The sequence below is a fragment of the Oncorhynchus mykiss genome, chromosome 10, assembly GCF_013265735.2.
Source record: "Oncorhynchus mykiss isolate Arlee chromosome 10, USDA_OmykA_1.1, whole genome shotgun sequence".
NCBI lineage: Eukaryota > Metazoa > Chordata > Actinopteri > Salmoniformes > Salmonidae > Oncorhynchus > Oncorhynchus mykiss.
In genome coordinates this window covers 46,684,554-46,707,807 of record NC_048574.1, presented here as the reverse complement: position 1 = coordinate 46,707,807, position 23,254 = coordinate 46,684,554, and the positions used below count along the sequence as shown (strand labels likewise).

The window sequence follows — 23,254 nt, the reverse complement described above, 5'->3', positions numbered from 1 at the left end:
ACCACAATCCTACGAGGTGCCTTATTGCTATTATAAACTGGTTACCAAGGTAATTAGACCAGTAAATCATTTTTTGTTGTTGTCATACCCATGGTATACGGTCTGATATACCACGGCTTTCAGACAATCAGTTTAGAACACCAAGGTGACCAAATACTTATTTTCCACCATAATTTGCAAATAAATTAATAAAAAATCCTACAATGTGACTTTCTGGATTTTTTTTCCTCATTTTGTCTGTCATAGTTGAAGTGTACCTATGATGAAAATTACAGGCCTCTCTCATCTTTTTAAGTGGAGAACTTGCACAATTGGTGGCTGACTAAATACTTTTTTGCCCCACTGTAAGTATATGGATGAGCAATGACCGAGCAGAATAGGCAAGATGCAATAGATGGTATAAAATACAGTATATACATTTGGGATGAGTAAAGCAAGATATGTAAACATCATTGTTAAAGTGGCATTAATAAAGTGACTAGTGATCCATTTGTTAGAGTGACTAATGATTTCAAGTCTGTATGTAGGCAGCAGCCTTTCTGTGTTAGTGATGGCTGTTAAAAAGTCTGATGACCTGGAGATATAAGCTATTTTTCAGTCTCTCGGCCCCAGCTTTGATGCACGTGTACTGACCTCCCCTTTTTGGATGGTAGCGGGGTGAACAGGCAGTGGCTCGGGTGGTTGTTGTCCTTGATGATCTTTTTGGCATTCCAAAGGACTGATGGTTTGCTAAACTAGCAAGTCTGTTTGATAAAAAAACAAACATTTTCGTCATTTAGCAGACACTCTAATCAAGAGCGACTTACAGTAGGAATTAGGCTTCATAAGTACCTTGCTTTTACATCGCCATTTCTCTCTATAAGAAAAATGATGGATAGGCCGTCAATGTAAATAATACATTGTTCTTAACTGACTTGCCTAGTTAAATAAAGGTTAATTACATTTTTTAAATGAGCCAATATGTAATTTATAGGCCTACAGTTTATGGCATTCAGGGCTATGGAGTGGGTGAAGTATAGTGTTGCTATGTATTTAGAAATTACACCATATGTAGATTCTACTGACGCCACTGAGTATTCCCAACCCCACTTTTACACTGGCACATGGTATACTTTTTTTCTCTATAAGCCAATAGGTATTTCATATACAGTGTATTGCAATGGGGACATGTATTTAACTTTGAAAAAATAAAACAATAAAAAAAACATTAAATGCAATGTCACTTAAATATTAATCATAGTTCATGTTTAGACAATTATTTTTCAAATATCTTGAAGAAATACATGGGGGGACTTTTATTATGAACATTTTCTAAATGCCATGATAGGGAAGTACTTTTTTTTTTATGTCACTGACGAGGCGCTGATAGAAGGATTAGTTACACATATCTTTGTCCAGACTGTAACGTTAGCCACCAAATTTTACGAAATACCTGAAAGGGGACTTCTTAAAAGGTATGTTTTGCAGCATTCACCATTTGTATTTCATGTGGTAGTTGAACTGGATGCATACATTTTCGCCCCGAAACTATCTTGCTAGAAAGCTATGGTTAGCTTCTTCTTGCTAGCTAGTTTCCTGGCTGTGGGCGGCTAGGCAGCATTCTCCAGCGTTGCGTGCTGCTAGTTAACAATAATGCACTTACTTTATATCTACATGGGGCATACTTGATAGATCTTTATTCATCCCGGGTGTGGAGATATTGGGCTTCGTGTTTCAGAGCTAAAGATGCGTAGGTAGCTAGTTAATAGCAACTGGCTGTCGAGGCCTTTGGCGAAGGCCCATTCGATGTAACTAGCTACAGTAGCTAACGTTAGCTTGCATCTACGTTGTTCTGGGCTGGTAGACGTTATTCTTTCTGTGAGGGACATCAATTGACATCTAATTAGTTAGTTAGCTATTGAATGATTAAAGATGGTAGTTTTTCAGATACACAGTCGTCGAAGGAGATCCTTCGCAAGGCTCTTCTTTAGGGCCTACACTTTATACCAGGCTGTATCACTGTTTGGCCGGGGTAGGCCGTCATTGTAAATAATAATTTGTTCTTATCTGACTTGCCTAGTAAAATAACGGTTAAATAAAAATTATACAAAAAATATATAATAATAAAAAACAAAAAACATTGATTTAGACATCAAATCAAATTATATTTGTCACGTGCGCCGAATACAACAGGTGTGTAGACCTTACCGTGAAACACTTACTTACAAGCCGTTAACCAACCATGCAGTTCAAGAAATAGTTAAGAAAATATTTACTAAAGTAAAGTAACACAATAACATTACATAACAATAACGAGGTTATATACCGGGGCTACCGTAACTGAGTCAATGTGCGGGGTTACAGTTTGGTCGAGTTAGTTTGTACATGTAGGTTGGGGTAAGTGACTATGCATAGATATTAAAAAGCGAGTAGCAACAGTGTAAAAACAAAGGGTGGCCATTTGATTAATTGTTCAGTAGTCTTATAGCTTGGGGTAGAAGCTGATAAGAAGCCTTTTGAACATAGACTTAGTGCTCCATTACCCCGCGGTAGCAAAGAGAACAGTCTATGACTTGGGTGACTGGAGTCTTTGACACTTTTTTGGGGGGCCCTTCCTCTGACACTGCCTACTATATAGGTTGCCTTAGACATGTATATATGTTACAACATCAGTTGAAATGACTGAACACCATTTTCCCCCAATTTCAGAATAAACTTCTCTGTGCCCTGACAGTTTGAGGATGGAGGACAGTGAGGGTCACAGCTCTGCACACCAAGGATCTGGTGATGGTGCGACGAGCACTATGAACTTATATGCCACTCTGGGGCTCTCTCCAGAAGACGTGGATGCTCTGGCCCAGATTCCAGAGAATGAGATCAGTGTGGAGACGTTGCCTTATCTGATAATGAAACTGAAGGCCAGTCGAGCCAAGCAAGAGGAGCAGGGACAGGCCTCCCCAAAGGGAGACAGCTGTCAGGAGGATACAGATGATGGAGACCTTAGCAAACGGGACAGTCCCCCTGCTGTCCCTCGTCGGTCAAACAGCCATATTGACACTGATTATAGGAGAGCGGAGATTCACAGTCGACCAGAGCGGACTGAGGCAAGGAGAGGTTCCCGTCACACTAGGCCCTCAATGGAAAAACCATCCGACAGCCAGCAAAAGATTCCTTTCTCCTATCAAGTGGATGATTTTCATGGAGTTGTGCCCAAGGTTTACCCACACACATGCTCTCTATGCTTATGCATGTTGAATTCTAATAAGGTAAGCTTTGTTATATTTCAAAACTCTTGCTGTTGGACTGTTTATATATAATTTTTAATCAGAACACTCAACCTTCCAAGATGGCAGTAATTTAGCTTAATGTTTTTTTTTTTTTTCACAGACATGGAAGGAACATCTCAATGGATTACGACATGCGGAGGGCTGTCAAGAACTCTTGCGTCTGTAAGTGTTTTCATGCAAAGTAAACATTTAGAAAATTTACTATTACAGGTCACAAAATCAATTGAGATTTTCTATAACGGTTTTACTTATATTTGTTTTTTTGTGTGTTTTTTTTACAGATATCCAGATTGGCAAAAACATGATGCTCGGAAGGAAATGTTAGGGAAAACATGAAATTAAGCTTTACGTTGAAAACAGGCATGTCATGATGTAAAACCATTAGCTGTTCCTCTTCTTACTTAGAACTGTTTACGTTATCTTCCAGGTCCAACTCCATTCCAAGTAGAGATGCTATTTCAACCGCCCAGAAGTCTGCATCAGAAAGACACTATTTGAAACCCAGGGTAATGATGCCCCTTTTGTGACAATATTCTCTTATAAATAGAGCATTTTTAATTCACTTATGTTTATTTGCTTAAAGCTGCATGCTTGAATGTATTTCCATTTTGCTTCAGGCTGGCACGAAGGTGGTGGTCACAAAATTTCCCCATGGCTCTGTTTGTGTTGAAGACTTGATGACTTTGGCTAAGCCATTCGGCACGGTTGTAAAACATCTGGTGTTCCCCTGCAAGGTAAGTTACACAAATTGATGATAAAAACCGAGTAATAAACACTCTAAACTCTTAAACATGCACTATGCAGAAATTGCTCCGCCATTTCCTGGTTGCTAAAATTAATAGTTCACCTAATTTCAGTGTATGTGACAAAACAATTAAGTATAGTGTAGAGAATCATTGTACCATCTAAACCTCTGTGAAACATTTTATTTTCAATAACCAAACATATTTACAGTTCTAATACCAATACTAACCTACTGTATGCTACATACTTAATGAGTGCATAGGACAGGGCGGCAGGGTAGCCTAGTGGTTAGAGCGTTGGGCTAGTAACCGAAAGGTTGCAATTTCAAATCCCCGAGCTGACATGGTACAAATCTGTCGTTCTGCCCCTGAACAAGGCAGTTAACCCACTGTTCCTAGGCCGTCATTGAAAATAAGAATTTGTTCTTAACTGACTTGCCTAGTTAAATAAATTAAGAAAATATATACAATTAGTTAATTTTAGTATACTGTAAACGAATGCTATCGTTTCAGTTGTGCGTACTAGCGCTTCGCCTGTCTACTGGAAGTTGATGCTATTGCTACCTCTTGCTAGCTTGTTAGCATAACAAATGACCAGCTAGACATTTTATGATTCCCGGTGTGTTAGTAAATTCAATCTGGAGTGCCAGCGTGCGCTCTGGGTGTTTGTAAATCCAGAGCATTGTCAGATTGTCCTTTGTAAATTCAGAGCGTTTTGCTCTGGGGGTTTAGAGTGCACACTGGACGCTCTGGCCGAGGAGTAGGGTTGATCCGTTCGTTCAACGGCAGTCAAGCACCCAAGCTAACTGGTTAACGTTGGCTAGCTACTTCCAGACACATAATGAGAGAGAACCTCAGTCTGACCAGTTCACTCACCCTAGCAGAGCTGGGTTAGGCTGCTTTTATGTTATCCAGACCGTTGGTGACTGTAACTGTGCTGCTGGCAACAATTGAATGACACGTTTTTTTTTTGCCGACGTTTACTGATGGGTGTTGAGCGTTCATCAGTTATTCTGCACTCTGGCACACGCAGACGAGAGTCAGATAAAAACATTTGTCATGTGCCAAATACAACAGTGAAATGCTTACTTACAAGCCCTTAACCAACAGTGCTCTGAAATCTCTGTACAGTTTATGACCATTGCAATAAATAATACAAAGTCCACCTTTTTAGCATGTAGCATTTCACTACCCCTCGGTTGATGAGAAACTTCACTGGTCATGGTGGCTCTACTACTATCGCTTCTTCCCCGCTACTCGTTCCTTCCAATTTTCTCATCGCCTCCAGATAGGATACACGCTGGACACTCCTTACCCTTTCCACCTCATTCTCCTTCACCCTAACAGGACACTTCAAGAATTCAGGCGCATGTTCACCTCCACAGTTGAAGCATTTCCCTTCATCTAGCGTACAATATTCTTCCCTTCTGCACACGCTTGACACATGACCAAATCTTTTAAATTTGTGAAACTGAAGGGTCTTGTGCACAAAATCTCTTACAGGGCATCTCATGAATCCTAACTTTATTTGAGATAGGAGACTCTTCATCAAAGAAGAGTAGCATGGATGAAGTCTGTTTCTTTTCTCCGTCTACCATACAGGTCAGGCGACGTGGACCAACTATTCCATCGATGTCTTCAGTTATGTCCTCTGCCTTTGTTTTGCGTCACCCCAGAAATAATCACCTTGCTAGGCGCCCTGCTACAAAAATCCATGCAGGAAACATTCCACTCCGATATCTTAAAACACGCTTCTTCTTGCGACTCACCCACTCCAGACTTTCCTCCAACACATTCCAGATTTTCCTGGAGACGTAAACGGATTTCCCAAGTAGCATTGATCCAAAACCCTGACTCGGACCAAAAACGAGTCTAGTGGTTCCTGTTTTCCAACATAGCTTTGCTACTCTTGTTTCCCTTTTTCTTCGCCACTAACCCACTCATTCTTACTTTCTGTACTATTAGCTTCACTCTACTCAGTTTCCACCATTTCCATCCTCAGTCACTCTAGCTTCGCATTTGGCTGCATATTTGCATTAACAGCCCTAAAAGCACAGAGAAAGTGTACACTGCTTGCATACTTTGTATTTTGGCGAAGTTAGTACGACATCTGGGAACTTTTGGCATACTAACTATATCCATGCTATGACCAATAAGCATACTATATTCTCAATTCACGTCACATATAGTGCAGTTAGTATGAGTATTCAAAACACAGATATTGTCTTTTCAGCTATTTGAAGCTGGTGTACAAAACCGAAGGTAAAAGAGGAAATTTAACAGAGGAAGCATAGAAATGTTCTATGTGCCCTATATCTACTGCTTCTTAGACTTGCTTTCAATGAGAATGACACAGATATATCTAATTTCTATGTGAATTTGGTTGGGTTGCCCAAAAAGTTACATTTTGCAGCTTTAACATTCTCTATCTCTCAAAATCTGTAGTTGAATGTCTTGGATGATTCACTGTTGTATTTGTTTGTTACAGGGATTCCTGGAGTTTGGTTCTCACAAAGAGGCAGTCAATATGGTGAATCACTTCAGTGAAAAGCAAGCTTTCGTGAAGGGATATAAGTTGAATCTGTACTTGTCACCTATGGTGTGCAGTATTCATGTAAGTGCACCTGCCTCTTAAAAGTTTGAGATTCTGTGTTCTTAATCAGAGATCGCAGTATGAGCTTGTTTTTTCCTTTAGCCGCCAAGGTTGGATGAACCAACAGAAAAACGGCCGACCAAACAAGCTACCAATACAGTGGTTTGTTTTTCCCGCCTACCTCCTGGGAAGGAAAGAGAATCTGAGATTCTTGATCTCGCCAAGATGTTTGGGGATGTGCGGCATTCAACATTTTCAAGTGATCAGGTAAGGTTCGAGCAATATGGAATTAAAGTGTGGTCAATCATATTCTGCAAATCTCTGGTGATTTCAAATAGACAACAATTATTAAAACGATTTACTCCAAAACCTTCATTATGCAGCACCATATTTAGCTTTGTCTAATGAATTCTCCCTTATTCATCTGCAGGCCCTGATTGAGATGGTAGATTGGAAGGATGCTGACATTATGGTGAAGTACTACCACTCCAACCCCCTAAAGATCAGTGGAAAGAGTGTCAAAGTATACTTGTCACTGAAACGCCTGAGGTAAGTAAGAGTCCTTCAACTGGGGCTATTGTGGCCAGACCGATTTTCCTGTGGGACTCATCAGGAAGTATGTCTCAGGGAAGTTTACCTCAATGGTTTTTGCCTTGTAGAGAAAGTCCTGACTCCACCACATCCAGAAGAGCAGATTCCAGTAAAGGCCGCAGCAGCAGACACAAGAGTGAGGAGACTAGCAAGACCTCAAACTCCACAAACAAAGAGAAACCCAGTACAGGCAAACAACCTGCAGAGAAAGTGATGGAACAAGGAGAAGGTCAACAAAGCACCTCAGAGGAGGTCAAGGAAGTGGTCAAGGAGGAGGACGTTGATTTGGAAAACAAAGATGCGGACGAAGAGATTATCCAGGTGGAAGCTAAACAAAGCTTGTTAGATGATGAGAATGGAGCTGGTGTTGATACTAAAGACCCTGCTCCTTCTAAAAGTGCCTCTCTGGTGGCTGATTGTAAAGATAAGGGGGAACCCGAAATCTCAGAACTGTTGGCAGACGATACCTTGGAGGATTGTGACATCAAGGCTGCCGGTGATCCAGCTCTGTGTGATGCTGACGTCTCAATGGAGAACATGGTGGAACAGGAGAGCTTTCAAGAAGATGTAAGAAATTCTTGTCATTCATATTTGTGACCGGAACCAACAAAGGCTTATTGTTCCCAGAATTGAAAATAAGTTTGTCAAGTAACCAAGATGTGGGTTCCTAGCAATGGCTTCTTAAAGCATGTGAGCTTCAACTCTTCAACTTGGTTGAAGTTCTGGGAGCATTCCTGAGAATGTAGTTTTGTTGAGTGAGATCCTCCACTGATCAGTTGAAACAGATGTGGCCATCTATTGCCTAGAACCACTGAAATCTGGCAGAAGTTTCAGTGGCAAATAAAATGTATCTGACACTTCTGAACCTCGTCAATCTAGACAAACAGTCAAGATGTTTTCTGTGACTCATGTCAGCAATGCCCGGTTTGACTCATGGCTTGTTGGAATATTGAGTTTGCTTGATACCATAGCACGCTACTTACAGTGCCTTCAGAAAGTATTCATGCACCTTGAACTATTCCACATTTTGTTGTTACAGCCTGAATTTAAAATGTCTTACTTAGTCTCTCACACCTACACACAATACACATTATGACAAAGTGAAAACATGTTTTTATAAATGTTTGCAAATTTGTTTAAAAATTAAATATATATCTAATTTACATAAGTATTCACACCCCTGAGTCTGTTAGAATCACCTTTCTGGATAAGTCTCTCAGATTTTCACACCTGGATTGTACAATATTGGCACATAATTCTTTAAGCTCGGGCAAGTTGGTTGTTGATCATGGCTAGACAGACATTTTCAAGACTTGCCATAGATTTTCAAGCAGATTTAAGGAAAAACTAACTAGGCCACTCAGGAACATTCCATTTTGTCTTGGTAAGCAACTCCAGTGTAGATTTGGCCTTGTGTTTTAGGGTATTGTCCTGCTGAAAGGTGAATTTCTCCCCATGTCTGTTGGAAAGCAGACTGAACCAGGTTTTCCTCTTGGATTAGCTCTAAGCAGTGCCTTTTTATCCTTAACTCCCTAGACCTTGACAAGGATACTCATAACATGATGCCTCCACCACCATGCTTGAAAATATGACGTGGTCCTCAGTTAATTTCTTTGCCTTATTGCAAACAGGATGAATGTTTTAGAATATTTTTATTCTGTACAGGCTTCCTTATTTTCACTGTCATTTAGGTTAGTATTGTGGAGTAACTACAATGTTGTTGATCCATCCTCAGTTGTCTCCAATCACAGCCATTAAACACTGTTTTAGTCACCAATATTCCATGGTGAAATCCCTGAGCTATTTCCTTCCACTGAGTTAGACTGGGTGTATTGATACGCAAGTGTAATTAATAACTTCACCATGCTCAAAGGGATATTCAATGTCAGATTTTCTTTCTTTTTTTACCCACCTACCAATTGGTGCCCTTATTTGCGAGGCATTGGATGACATCCCTGGTCTTGGTTTGAAATTCACTGCTCGACTGAGGGACCTTACAATTATCTTTATGTGTGGCGTACAGAGATTGGGTAGTCATTAAAAAAAAAAAAGGCCATGCAAGTTATTTGACATGTTAAGCACAATTCTACTCCTGAACTTTAGGCTTGCCATTAACAAAAAGGTTGAATACTTATTGGACACAAGACATTTCAGCTTTTAAAATGTTTTATTTGTAAAAATGTCTAAAACCATAATTTCAATTTGACGTGGGGTATTGTGTGTAGGCCAGTGACACACTCTAAATGTAATCCATTTTAAATTCAGGCTAACACAACAATGGATAAAGTCTAGGGGTGTGAATACTTTCTGAAGGCACTGTATGTAGGCTATATGATTTGCTCAGGGGCTATTCATTCCATCAGTTTTATGAGTGCCGTACAAATCAGATGGAGATCAGCTTTGAAGGATCTCCTTACGTTCCATGGTTTAATATCAAAGGTTATAGAGCCATCTCTGTACAAGCTCCAATTGTTCCCAGAAAACCTAGACTGACCGTAGTAATCCAGAACAGGCGCTTAATCGCTCAAAAGTCAGCCAAACATTGTTGAACTGCATTGTTGGTTAAGGGATTGTAAGTAAGCATTTCATGGTTAGGTCTACACCTGTGTTCGGCACATGTGACAAATACAATTCGATTTGATCAATTAGACATGCTTATTTGTTCAGCCTTAGCATGGTTAAAACCTGGCCTGACCAAGAGGTTTGAATAACTTTGGATATTTAAGCTGTCAATGTCAATTGTAATAGTGCAGCCACGGAGTTCTCTTCCTAGCTTTGTGACATGGATCTCTATCATACTTCAGTACTATTGAATACAGTTTTGCATGCTTTTATGTTCAGTGTTTGAAATGCTTTTGACAGTTTCCCATTGCAACCTCACACATTTGTGAGATTTTGTAATGGTTTTGGTGCAGCACTGTGGACCTTAACTCAAATTCTTTAACTTATTGATGTTGTGGACTTATTTCCAACAGGACAATATGGATGACATGGATTTCCCTGAGAATATGGATGACTTCGTTACGTTGGATGAACTTGACGACAGTACTGGAGGGGACACGCCGCTGGGTAAGCAATGAATGATGCAAAACATTCTTACTTGGCACCAATGGACAAAAACAATTATTACAGTTGTCTAGCCTGTGTAGATAATCTCCAGATAATTTATAGTAATAATTACTTTTTGTTTTTATTTGCAGAGTCAAAGGATGCTTCATGGGTTGGTATTCCTCCATATTGAGTAGTTGGAATGTGTCAAACGTGTAGAAAAGTTGTTTTTATTGATAGTCGGTTAAAATTGTTTTCTACAGGATGGAAAAGTTGTCCAAATTAGCCCAATTAGAAAGGGATATGGAAATGTGGAGGTGGCCCTATTGAAACTGGCAGAGCGGGCAAACGTGAAAGTTGTAAACCATTCCATATCCTTCCTCAGACAGGAGGTATGTTCATAATTATGTTACTTGCAGATATGTTATTTGGGGATCAGTGTTTTATTTTGTATGGTACTTATCTAGTTTTCTTCATGGGATGGAAATGTTGTCAAAGCAACAGTGGTGAATAATTTGACATTCATGTAATTCGGCATACAAGAAGGAGTTTATTTACTTAACCCCTGATTTGTGCAAACGTTTGCTGTCTTTGTTTTTATGATATAGCTTTTTCTATATTTTCAGGCATGGTTAGAGCTTGAAACTACCGATGAAGTACGTGAAATGGTGAAATTCTACAAAGGAAAAGGACAGTTGTTGAGGAAACATGTCAATGTTAGCATGTGCTTTTCACGGAAAGAGTTGGAGGTGGGTTTGGTGTCTGCTAAATGGTGTAGTATGCGTTATGCATCTGATGAAAGAATTGAGTTGCAGTGCATTCATAAAGTATTCAGACCCATTGACTTTTTCCACATTTTGCTTCGTTACAGCCTTTTACTAAAATTGATTCAATTGTTTTTTCCCCTCAAGTACCACACAATACCCCATAATGACAAAGCAAAAACTGTTTTTTTATATTTGTTTAAAACTAATTTAAACACACAAAAAATGAAGTCACATTTACTTATGTATTCAGACCCTTTACTGAGTACTTTGTTGAAGCACCTTTGGCAGTGATTACAGCCTCAAGTCTTCTTGGGTGTGACGCTACAAGCTAGGCACACCTGTATTTGGGGAGTTTCTCCCATTCTCCTCATCAGATCCTCTCAAGCTCCATCAGGTTGGATGGGGAGCGTCGCTGCACAGAGCTGTTCGACCGGGTTCAAGTCTGTGCTCTGGCTGGGCCACTCAAGGACATTCAGAGACTTGGCCTGAAACCACTCCTGCTTTGTCTTGGCTGTGTGCTTAGGGTCGTTGTCCTGTTGGAAGGTGAACCTTCACCCCAGTCTGAGGTCCTGGGCGCTCTGGAGCAGGTTTTCATCAAGTCTCTCTGTACTTTGCTCCGTTCATCTTTCCCTCGATTGTAACTAGTCTCCTAGTCCCTGCTGCTGAAAAACATCCCACTAGCATGAACCTGCCACCACCATGCTTTACTGTAGGGGTGGTGCCAGGTTTCATCCAGATGTGACACTTGGAATTCAGGCCAAAGAGTTCAATCTTGGTTTCATCTGGACTGAGAATCATTTAGGTGCTTTTTTTTGCAAACCATGCGGTCTCTCATGTGCCTTTTTCTGGGGAGTGGCTTCCATCTGGCCACTCTACCATAAAGGCATGATTGGTGGAGTGCTGCAGAGATGGTTGTCCTTCTGGAAGGTTTTCCCATCTCCACAGAGGTCTTGGTCACCTCCCTGACCAAGACCCTTCTCCCCGAATTGCTCAGTTTGGCTGGGCGGCCAGCTCTAGGAAGAGTCTAGGTGGTTCCAAACTTCTTCTATTGAAGAATGATTAAGGCCACTGTGTTCTTGGGGACCTTCTTGGGATGCTTCAGAAATGTTTTGGTACACTTGTCCAGATCTGTGTGTCGACACAATCCTGTCTCAGAGTTCACCAGACAATTCCTTCAACCTCAGCTTGGTTTTTGCTCTGATATGCACAGTCAACAGTGGGACCTTATCTAGACCCGTGAGTGCCTTTCCAAATCATGTCCAATCAATGGAGTCCACCTGTGGTAAATTCAAATCAAGTTGAATAAACATCTCAAGGATGATCAATGGAAACAGGATGCACCTGAGATCAAATTTGAGTCTCGTAGCAAAGGGTCTGAATACTTAAGTAAAAAATGTATTTCAGTTTATATTTAATAAAATTGCAAACATATCTAAACCTGTTTTTGCTTTGTCATTATGGGGTATTGTGTATAGATTGAGGGGGGGGAATTGTTTTAGAGTAAGGCTGTAACATAACAAAATGTGGAAAGTAAAGGGGTCTGAATACTTGCCAAATGCACTGTATTATAAACTAAACTACAGACCTAGTCAATATTTGTGAAATGTGACTTTGTTTCTGTCATTGCAGAGTCCTAGTGGGAGATCCATCTACATTTGTATGCTTCCACTCCAGAAGTACTCTGACGTCTCTCTTTTACGACTTGCCCAGCCTTTCGGGAAAATCACTGGCTATAATTTGAACTGGCGTCATGGAAAGGTAAAGTTTCACCTGCCCATTTGGTTTTTCTATTAATAAAGGACTTTCACATGGATGTTTTTCTTTCTCCTTTCAGTGTTATATCCAGTTGGAGAGCGTGGAAGCCGCTCAGAAAATGGTGAAGTACTTCCAACGTCCACACAAGTTCTACGGGACTCTGTTAAGAGTCAGTTTGTGCAAAAAGGGAGACTCCCTAATATACTGGTAAATAATTTTAATGACCCTAAGTATATGCAGTAGAGTAGATGATATAAATATGGAATTTGAAGACTGGATACTAGCATTCTATGTCCACTGCCAGTTCAATTGATTGGAATTTATTGGAAGAATATACAGCCAAAGAATAATCTATGGTTCAACTGGACTGTATGAGGGCTGTGTCTAAGTACACTTTCATGATATAGTACTCCATGACATATTCTGCCCTCCGGATACAGGAAGCCTCCAGTCAAATATGAGCTGTGGTTGGCCAGTCAGAAAGACAGAAGATCAAGAGATCATCATGGAGATGAAAAGACTAATGGCCAGTCAGCCAAAAGCCCCTATCCAGAGGTGAAAGATGGTTATTGCTATGTTTTTGTTTCCTTAATTTAAACAAGGTGAAATATTGCCTTGTTAGTTTAATGCTAGCTGAATATTTATGTATTTAATTTTGGCATGTCCGTGAACAATCCTTTTACAGTTACTGGTTATTCAATAAGTAATCAGTTGGTGTTGGTCTCTCAGGCTAAGTAGAACAAATTAGTAAAATACATGATTGTGTTTGTATGGCCAGGATGTCCAGAGCCCTGTGTCTGACAATGAGGGGGTCTGTGGGGACCCTGAGGGTGAGGAAGCCAGTGGTGTGGAAGCTCTCCCAGGGGGAGAGGAGCAGCAGCAGGAGGAGGGGGAGGAGAAGCAGCAGGAGGAGGGGGAGGAAAAGCAGCAGGAGGAGGGGGAGGAAAAGCAGGAGGAGGGGGAGAAGCAGCAGCAGGAGGAGGGGGAGAAGAAGCAGCAGCAGGAGGAGGGGGAGGAGAAGCAGCAGCAGGAGGAGGGGGAGGAGAAGCAGCAGCAGGAGGAGAAGCAGCAGCAGGAGGAGAAGCAGCTGCAGCAGGTGGAGGAGAAGCAGCTGCAGCAGGTGGAGGAGAAGCAGCTGCAGCAGGTGGAGAAGAAGAAGCAGGAGGGACCTCTGGGTCCTTATCAACCTGACAACCCTGTTGGTAAGATGCTAGAGAAACTGACTTATGTTTGTGTGGCTGCCTATTTTTATTATCAGGTGTGACAGGGATCTGCTAAAGAGCTTTTAGTGCCATATTGTGATAACGACCCTTTCGCTCTCCTTTTACTTGCAGGGTTAGACTATCTGGTGCCAAGGACTGGATTCTTCTGCAAGCTGTGCAACATCTTCTACAACAATGAGGAAACAGCCAAATCAGTCCACTGTAGCAGTGAGGAACATTATCTAAACCTTAAGGTAATTCAACTATGTCAAGTCTTATGAATCATACTTTGGTGGGGTGTTTTTGTAAAAAAAATAAAAATAATAATAATAATGTTCACCTTGAGGCAAGAACATTCTCAACATTCCCCAGGCTTCACTGTTAAATGTTAATTGTCGAATATTCATCCATTTCAAGGGAAACCTTATTTATTTAAAGCTAGCTATCACCTTTGCTTGTGGAATCTTGACCATTTGGAAAGATGAGACTTGGATCTGTTTTTAGCTGTTCTTGGTAATGGGTTAACATAGATAATGCATTGAAAATGTACACTGATTTTCTTCTCTTTCAGAGAAAGATGGATAAAGAAACAGCCCGTATCTGATTGAGGATTGTCGTCCCCTTGTAGTCTTCCCAGAGGAAGGCCGTTTTAGTATAAACATTTCTGTCCAGTTTGTTTTTAACATTCCAGTCTTTTTTGTTACTGTTAACATTGTTACCCATTTGAAATTAATTAATGCAGCCTATTACGAAATGTAGTCCCATTCTGTGGTTAGGAATAGTACCTGGATTTAGTTTCCTCTTATTGAATAAATAAATGTTGGACTTGTTCTTTGACTTCTGCTGTTACTTTTGTCACCTCTTATGGTTAACATTTACTCTGAACCTACTGCACTTGACAGAGGCCTAAGGTTGTTTATGGTAACTGTCATTTATCAAGGACATGTGGACAGGTTTGGCTTGAACTACATCCCATAATTTGCCATAACCCAGAGAACCATCTGATGCTTGACTGTGACAGCAGAGCTGGCTAAGAAGATTCACCCAGTCTGGGGCAAGGAGCAGCACATCGCTTGAGGAAAAAGACAGAGGAGGGAGATCGAACAAACAGGCCTAGACGCTTCTGATAGGGGAGAGTTCAGTGAATGTATTCCCTAACATTTTACACAAACTCGAGGCTACAAAAGTTGTTGTGCATTTTATATTCAAGCTACCACTGTTTTGGAACACTGCCTTCAGGGTAATGTCATGAAAGCTTGACTCTGGTTATGTAGACAGTGTAATTAGTTCAACCACTGACAATAGTGAAGGGGTGTGTCATGTTATTAGAGTGATGGAGAATGAAAAATAAGTTTACATGTTGAATATATTAGGCTATCATATTGCAACATAAGTAGATATTTTACATAGTATTAGTATGAACATGATTTAATTTCATATACACTTTATTTCCATTTAATCTTCTGGTTCAACTGGAATGCACGATATGCAGAAAATAATCAAGTAATCCTATACATATTCTAGTAATTACTATAGAAATCTGTACTATCATTTAGGATTGTTATGTCTAGCGGGTAATACACTCCTGTCCCCAATGGACCGGCTCGCACATGAAGCATCCTCTTCAGGCTGCAAAGGCATAATTTCCCTCAATGGGGGGGGGGGGCATTTACTTAATTAACTATCCCCATTTTCAGATAAGGGTGTGATGGAGGAATGGATGCACTGGCTAGAAGGGGCGGAACATCCGTTCATTGTGTGGACCGACCACAAAAACCTGGAGTATCTCTGCACCACCAGGCATCTAAATTCCAGGCAAGCGAGATGGGCTCTGCTGTTTACCCGGTTCAACTTTTCCCTCTCCTACCAACCGGGGTCCAAGAACGTCAAGACGGATGCCCTGTCTCGCCGCTATAACCCCACGGTTACCACCTTGGAGCCTGAGACCATCCTTTCCACCTCGTGCCTGGCGAAGGCACTCAGCTGGGGTATGGGGAAACATGTCCGGGAGGCGCAGCGGTCCCAGCCGAACTCTGGGGGGGGCACAGATAACCGGATGCCTGACGCTGTCCGCTCCGCGTTCCTGGAGTGGGCCCATTCCTCTAGGCTTGCCTGTCACCCGGGCTCTCGTCACACCCTCGCCTTCGTGTGACAATGCTTTTGTGACAATGGTTCCGGATGTTGCCGCGTTTGTCGCCGCCAGCACGGTCTGTGCACAGAACAAGACTCCTCGGCAAGCTCCGGTTGGTCTTCTCCAACCACTGCCTGTCCCTCACCATCCCTGGTCCCATACCTCCCTGTATTTTGTCACGAGTCTCCCCCCGTCTGAGGGCAACAATGCCATCCTGACTGTGGTCGACCAGTTTTCCAAAGCCGCCCATGTCATTGCTCTCCCCAAACTATCCTCAGCCAAGGAGACGACCCAGCTTATGGTGCAGCACGTCTTCCGGATCCACAGACTCCCAGTGGACATGGTCTCCAACCCTACCACCTGAAGTCAGCAACTTGTATGGGTTGAGTACGCTCGCAAAATCACTTCCTTGCCCTGCCACGGGTTTCTCGCCCTTCGAGTGTTCCTTGGGAAATCAGCCTCCGCTCTTCCCCGAGCAAGAGGAGGAAGTCAGCAATCCCTCTGCCCAGATGTTCATCCGCCTCTGTTGCCGTACCTGGAAGAGAGCCCAGGCCGCTCTGTTGAAGACCACTTCCAAGTATAGGCGACAAGCAGATCGCCACATGACCCCTGCTGGATGCTATCGGCTCGGGCAGAGGGTATGGCTCATCACCCGGGACCTGCCCCTCCGGGTGGAGTCCCGTAAACTTTCCCCCCGTTTTATCGGCCCATTCTCCATCTCTAGAGTCCTTAGCCCCATAGCTGTTCATCTTTTGTTACCCCGTAACCTCTGTATTCACACTACTTTCCATGTGTCTAGGATTAATCCCATGTCTCACAGCCCTTTGTATTCTGTTTCCAGGCCCACCCCTCCTCTCTGTGTCATCGATGGCCATCCGGCGTACACGGTGAGAAGCCTCCTGAGTGTTCGACCACGGGGCAGGGGTTTCCAGTACCTGGTTGACTGGGAGGGTTATGGCCCAGAGATGTGCTGGAGACATCCTAGACCCAGCCCTCATCGCCGACTTCCACTGGCACCCCGGTTAACTAGGTATGCGCTCAGATAGGAGGCCAGGTGGTGACCCTAAAGGGGAGGATACTGTCACACCCTGATCTGTTTAACCTGTTTTTGTGATTGTCTCCACCCCCCTCCAGGTGTCGCCCATCTTCCCCATTATCCCCTGTGTGTTTATACCTGTGTTCTCTGTTTGTCTGTTGCCAGTTTGTCAAGTCAACCAGCGTTTTTGTATCTCAGCTCCTGCTTTTCCCATGGTCTCTTTTTCTCACCCTCCTGGTTTTGACCCTTGCCTGATCACTCTGCTTGCCCCTGACACTCTGACCCTAAGCCTGCCTGCCGACTTGTACCTTTGCCCCAACTCTGGATTATTGATCTCTGCCAACCCTGAGCCTGCCTGCCGTCCGGTATGTTTGCCCCACCTCTGGTTTACTGACCCCTGCCTGCCTTGACCTGTCTATTGCCTTCCCCTGTTGGATTATTAAACCATTGTTAATTCAACGTTTTCAGATAAGGGTGTGAAACATCCCAAATTGTCAGACAATTTTAAAAATGGTGGTAGAAATTGGTTTATTAAGAAAGTACACATCTTTCCAGTTTTTTTTCAGACAACCCGGTGGTAATTTTAGTTGTTGGCTTGAGCACAACGCGCAAAGCCCAGAGTGCACATTTGCTCGATAATGCAATTTATTTTGACAAAATTATCAGTAGCCTAGAGTTAAAAATGCGATGGAAATCCATTTACTTGTATTTTTTTATTCGGTACATGGAAATGTTATGCTCACAGCTTTTTATTCGCAACAAATCAATTGTTTAAATGCGCATGTTTTTATGCAGATTTTTTAGTATTTGCTTGGAAATCTGTCACCAATTGGCTGGAAACCTAGCTATAGAAAACAAGGGGTGGGGGTTGTGCTGTTACTCAAAAACATTTCCCAATGTTGACAGGTCTGCTATTTATTTGTATGTTGAAATGCATGTGTAGGCTACATTTTGTTGTTGGTGACCTTGCATGCAGAAACCACATATCTTTAAATTAAAACGAAGGTTTTGAACTTGGTTTAGGCATGTGGTCACTTTTCCAATAATGAGATATGTAGCCTTGTTAATGTTTTTAAACATGTTTACGTTATTCACAATGCACCCGTTCACAGTTGGCTAGTTAATACAAAATAATGGAAATGAGGGGGGAAAGGATAAGGTCAATATGTTCAGATGTACTAAAATCAACTGTGTCTCATGCATTGTGAATGTAAGAATTAGATCTGTCATTCACAATACTGTATGCACAACGGGGCTGAGGAAATTAACTTGAGGAAGATAGATGACTGATGCTTCTTACCCTTATTCATTGAGGAGCGGGGGAAGTTCTACGAAACAAATTGTTAGTTTCAGTATTAATAGTAATTTTCAACAATTCTAAACAGCTACTAAAAACTATTTGTAAAAATTTATTAATTATCATCTTATCTCACAAATACAAATGTTCATGTCATTCTCAACATATCCCTTACAACAGCAAATTACAATGTTTCCCTTTATTTACACTCTCCGCGTGAACGTTCGTTGGAGTCCTCAGATGACATGACTGTGGTAGGCTAGCTTGGCTGGAGCTAACGTTGGACGATGTGAACTTCTATGCTAACAGAGTTTTACAGATTAATTAAACTCAAACATCATAAAAACATGACAATAATATCATTAAACTCCGCTTAACTTGGTATTTCACATCATATGCTTTATAACTCGCTCACCGTGAAGATTAAAAATAATTCGTTTATCTGGTGCTTCAGTTTTCAGTTGGCTCTCGTTCAACTTCACTAGGCAGGCAGGCTAGCGTGATAGCCACTGTAGAGTGAGAGCACATGAAGTACCCACTTCCCAAGAAACAAGCACACCCCTTGACTATACATGATTACAAATAGCAGATTAGGCTACCATATATCTAACATTCTCCAACATTTCTGGTTGGCAACACAGGGAACCCAAACATGAGCACTTTAAAAAAAAAAAAAACTTTTAACAGAAAGTATTACCCCTTTTTCACAGCAACTATTTACATTTTTATTTGATGTTACAGACAAACTAGGGCCAACAATAGTAGCCTCATGCCTCTGACTTTATGTAGCACAATATTGGCTCACTCCAATATGGTATCCTTCCGCTCGACAGGATACATTTAGTCCTGTGTACCGGGTAGTGCTGCGACTGACCCCCTTAAATAGCTGCCGAGCTACTACTCACACCTTTTCCTATTTTCGGCTCATTCCAGAAGATTCGCTGGGGGGGGGATGTTTTTTCAGCAGCAGGGACTGAGACTCGTCAGGATCGAGGGAAAGATGAACGGAGCAAAGTACAGAGAGATCCTTGATAACCTGCTCCAGAGCGCTCAGGACCTCAGATTGGCAGTTATATAGAACACATTGTATTGCTAAAATGGTATCTGCAGTGGCCGTACAGCATTTACTGTGATACAGCCTCTGCAGATGTCAGGGCATATACACTTGCGCTTCGTTGAGTAGAGCAGAGCAGGACTTCCCGCCCCCACCTACCGTCAATCAATCATGTCAATGCGGAGCTTTGCGGAGCCCTCCACATTGTTACAAATTCTGGCCCGTGCATGGTTTTGCGGTATGGAGCTCCATTTGATCTCTGCATGCCTACTGCGGCTCAGCAATTCTAGCTTCAACCACATTTTTCAGATCAAGCGTAAATTGGCTTTAAGTTGCCCCTCACTATAGCTGCACTTCTCCACATGTTCAGACTTTTAGGGCAGGTGTCACAGACAGGGCTTATATTATTCCAGGAGTAGGCCTTAATGTGTACTATTTAAACTAGGACATTTAAATAGCATTCATGAACGTGGTTTAAATTTGGGTTAGTTAGTCAGACTACGGAGTCCTTGAGTAAGGTAAGTAAACCTAAATGAGAACACCTGGGTTAAGCCTGATTAGGTTAAGTATGAGCACATGCTGTTGGTCTAATGGTGCTCATATAATCCTGGGAATGGAATAGAAAACACCATCACTGGTGTGAATCTTGAGACAAAACAATGGCAGAGGCTAAAATTCAAAACTTGAGCATGAAAAAATGCTACTAAAACAAAAATTTCTCAAACCATCCAGTTATTGAACGTAAAAACCATTCCACTGCTACTGAGCAAAATAACAAGTGGTTGGGCTGCAATTTTTAGTGAATTCAATGCAAAGGAAAATGTAAAAACAAGAAGAGTACTACTTAAGGTGAGTTATATACGTTATTTTCAGTATTTAACATTCATATTTTTGTGACATCACATATTGAATGATATCTGCCTTTTTATAGACTCTGAAAGAACCTTTAAACTGACTTTAAAAAGAGAGAGTGCAGAGTTCAGAAGAGAGCGATTTTACTACTGTTGGTGGACCACCAAAAAAAGATGAGACTGATGAATTGAGTGACTTCCTGTCTGGAATAATAGAGCACCAGCAACCTCTGGGTGGTATACCAGACGATGACCATTTGGACAGTTCAGAAGAAGCGCTGAGCACAAATGGTACATATACGAAATAAAGTAAATTGGTCACTTCCTTTGGTAAATATATGCCACTGTCTGTCAATCTTTATTCTTCCATCAATCTAAGGACCATATGAGTTTATTTTTGCTTCTGTGTTCTTTTTCCAGAGGAAAGGAATGTGAACAGGTTGGAAGAGCCAGTGCACAGTGAGTGTGTACCTGCCACATCTGCTATAGCATCCCTGAGATAAGATTCTGCCACCACCTTTCAGCAGAGAACAAAAAAGATGACCGTGCATGAGAAGTTAGCCAGAGAACTTCACGACCATCAAATTAAATATCTGAAGAACATGAAATGAGAATTGTACAGGTTGAACTGGATATGAAGTTGGAAGAGAGCGGTATGATGCAAAATATGTACAGTAATGAGACTATTGTGATTACCAGCCATGGTGAACAATATATGTAAAACATGTTTTGTCATTTGGATATTCATGAGTGAGTATTTTAATCACCACAAACTACATTTTAAACTAGTCTTGGTTTAGTCACTCATTTCGTTTTGCTGCACACTATTTTAATTTTGTACAGAACATACATTTATCAAGGCAAAGATAAGCCATAATGAATAATTCCATATTTAGATGCATCTCATCTAGTTGAGGTGTTGCAATTTGAAAGCAACTGTGTGCAAGTCCTCGTTGGTCCTTGCCTGCCTCATCCATGGGCACATCTGCTTGATCCTGATCTTCCATTGGAGGATCAGGACAGCAATGCTGCTTCAGGTAGTTGTGCAGCACAGCCGTAGCAACGATCACTTTGCAGCATCTTGTCTTGAAACAAAGTGTATTGTGTAAACACGGGAATCGATTTTTCCATACTCCAAACATACGCTCGACCATCCCTCTTGTCCGCATATGAGCTCAGTTGTATCTTTGCGGCTCAGACGTTGTATTTATGTATGGGTTGAATAAAAAGTTACTGACCATATCCACTGTCACCAAGTAGTAGTCCACTATGTTGTCCTTTTTGAAACTAAGCATACAATGAAGAGTTGAGGAAAAATCCTTGAATTGTGAGTTGCACCTTTTGTGAGGGGAAAAAATATGTATTAATCTTATTTGTTGGATATGGAACAATTTATTTACTTAAATATTTCTCTCCTGCTAATGTTGAGTTTTATGGTGTCCACTCTAGCTTCCTGCAGCTAGTCTGGGTGCTGTGGACATGGGTTTTACGAGAGAGCTGGAACTGACACTTGATTGACCTGGTGATTTAAAACCTACAGCCGGCATTCGTGACAGGATGTGGGGTGGTTGTAACTGGGATAGAGAGGAGTAGAACAAAGGCCTCTGGTTCTTAGACATCCTGGCATCTGGGAAATTAGGCCAGGGTCGGGGGTAAGATAACGCCGGGGGCAGATAAAGACAGGATGTGCCCAAAGTGGCTCATGGTTCCCCCCAATCCATATGGGAACGGTGGAGCCAGCCATGGTTGGAAGCATTTTTAGGTTTGGTATATAAATACACTGTATTTTCTGTATGGTTCAAGCACTCGGTCCGACAGTCAAGACTGCTTCATTATTGCATTAATTAATCCATTTTAAATAAAGATTGTTTGAAGAAGAAATGACCAAGTCTCTCTCAGTACTGAATTTCCAAAACACTTTTACAAAAGGCAATGATGTTTGAAAATTATAATTTAGGAGTGCATACACCCTGAACACTGATGGAAAACCAGTTCTTACTGTTCCTGTACTCCTCAGCATCAGGAGTTGATAGACACTTGATGGGAACATGACATCCATCTACAGTTGAAGTTGGAAGTTTAAATACACCTTAGCCAAATACATTTAAACTCAGTTTTTCACAATTCCTGACACTTAATCATAGTAAAACTTCCCTGTCTTAGGTCAGTTAGGATCACCACTTTATTTGAAGAATGTGAAATGTCATAACAGAGAATTATTTATTTATTCTTTCATCACATTCCCAGTGGGTCAAAAGTGTACATACACAAGGTCCAAGCACGTTAGCAGGACAGTAATATGGTGAATTTTGTCATGATGTATCAGCTAACAAAAACATGCTAATGCAGGGATTTCTAGTGGGGCGCATATGAATTATAACAATAGACCCCTATCTGTGTTTGCGAACATTGCTGCACTAGGGTAATATGCACAAGTTGGGGGCGGGGAGTTCTTATAGAACGGCAGCAAAAAAAGCTTCTATAATGGTTGTGTCATCACAAATCAACTGCATTACAGTTAAAAAACACTTCAACTTCAACCAATAAAATGGCTCTTTGGCTAGCTTTTGAGTTAGCATTATAGCTAACAACTGTTGTTTCCAAAAGTGTTATTTTGCAAAGATCACAACCAAATATAACCTTAGCGACTGTTCAAGCAAGAATCAAAACATCATTGTAAGCGTATGAGAACTCAAAAAAGTGATTTTGTTTAGAAAACATAAATCTAAGCTATGTTGAATGGTCGTAGATGGAGATGGCTTTCTTACTGCGGCCTAGAGTCCCGCGCATCTGTGTGCGTCAATGTGTCCTGTACTAGAAAAAGGTATATAGGCCTACTCTTTTCTTAAGAGACAAAGACCAGGTCGCCCATGCCCTTAATGCTATAACTGCATTTTCTATTGCATCAGGATTAATGCTG

At 41.5% G+C, this 23,254-nt stretch overlaps 1 protein-coding gene and 1 long non-coding RNA gene across 2 annotated transcripts; both read left to right on the top strand.

Annotated features, from left to right (window-relative positions):
• Positions 1-1,309: 1,309 nt before the first annotated feature.
• On the top strand, positions 1,310-14,802 carry LOC110534102 (matrin-3). The gene is made up of 21 exons (XM_036989354.1): positions 1,310-1,454; positions 2,714-3,245; positions 3,367-3,428; positions 3,548-3,586; positions 3,694-3,772; positions 3,884-4,000; positions 6,498-6,623; positions 6,705-6,869; positions 7,033-7,151; positions 7,262-7,760; positions 10,169-10,262; positions 10,394-10,413; positions 10,505-10,633; positions 10,868-10,990; positions 12,638-12,766; positions 12,843-12,970; positions 13,204-13,318; positions 13,542-13,718; positions 13,779-13,965; positions 14,098-14,219; positions 14,537-14,802. The coding sequence occupies exons 1-21, from the start codon at positions 1,321-1,323 to the stop codon at positions 14,567-14,569; spliced, it is 3,129 nt and encodes a 1,042-aa protein (XP_036845249.1). The 5' UTR covers positions 1,310-1,320; the 3' UTR covers positions 14,570-14,802.
• A 2,729-nt stretch (positions 14,803-17,531) lies between these two features.
• Positions 17,532-22,211, top strand: LOC110534103. The gene is made up of 3 exons (XR_002475083.2): positions 17,532-20,332; positions 20,415-20,625; positions 20,755-22,211. It is a non-coding gene; the product is annotated as an uncharacterized LOC110534103 (long non-coding RNA).
• The last annotated feature ends 1,043 nt before the right edge of the window (positions 22,212-23,254 follow it).

Coding starts and splice junctions, on each gene's coding strand:
- LOC110534102 (XM_036989354.1), top strand. CDS start 1,321: ATGATAGGGAAGTACTTTTTTTTTTATGTCACTGACGAGGCGCTGATA. Junction 3,429..3,547: donor TGTCAAGAACTCTTGCGTCT/GTAAGTGTTTTC, acceptor TTTTTTTTACAG/ATATCCAGATTGGCAAAAAC. Junction 6,624..6,704: donor CTATGGTGTGCAGTATTCAT/GTAAGTGCACCT, acceptor TTTTTCCTTTAG/CCGCCAAGGTTGGATGAACC.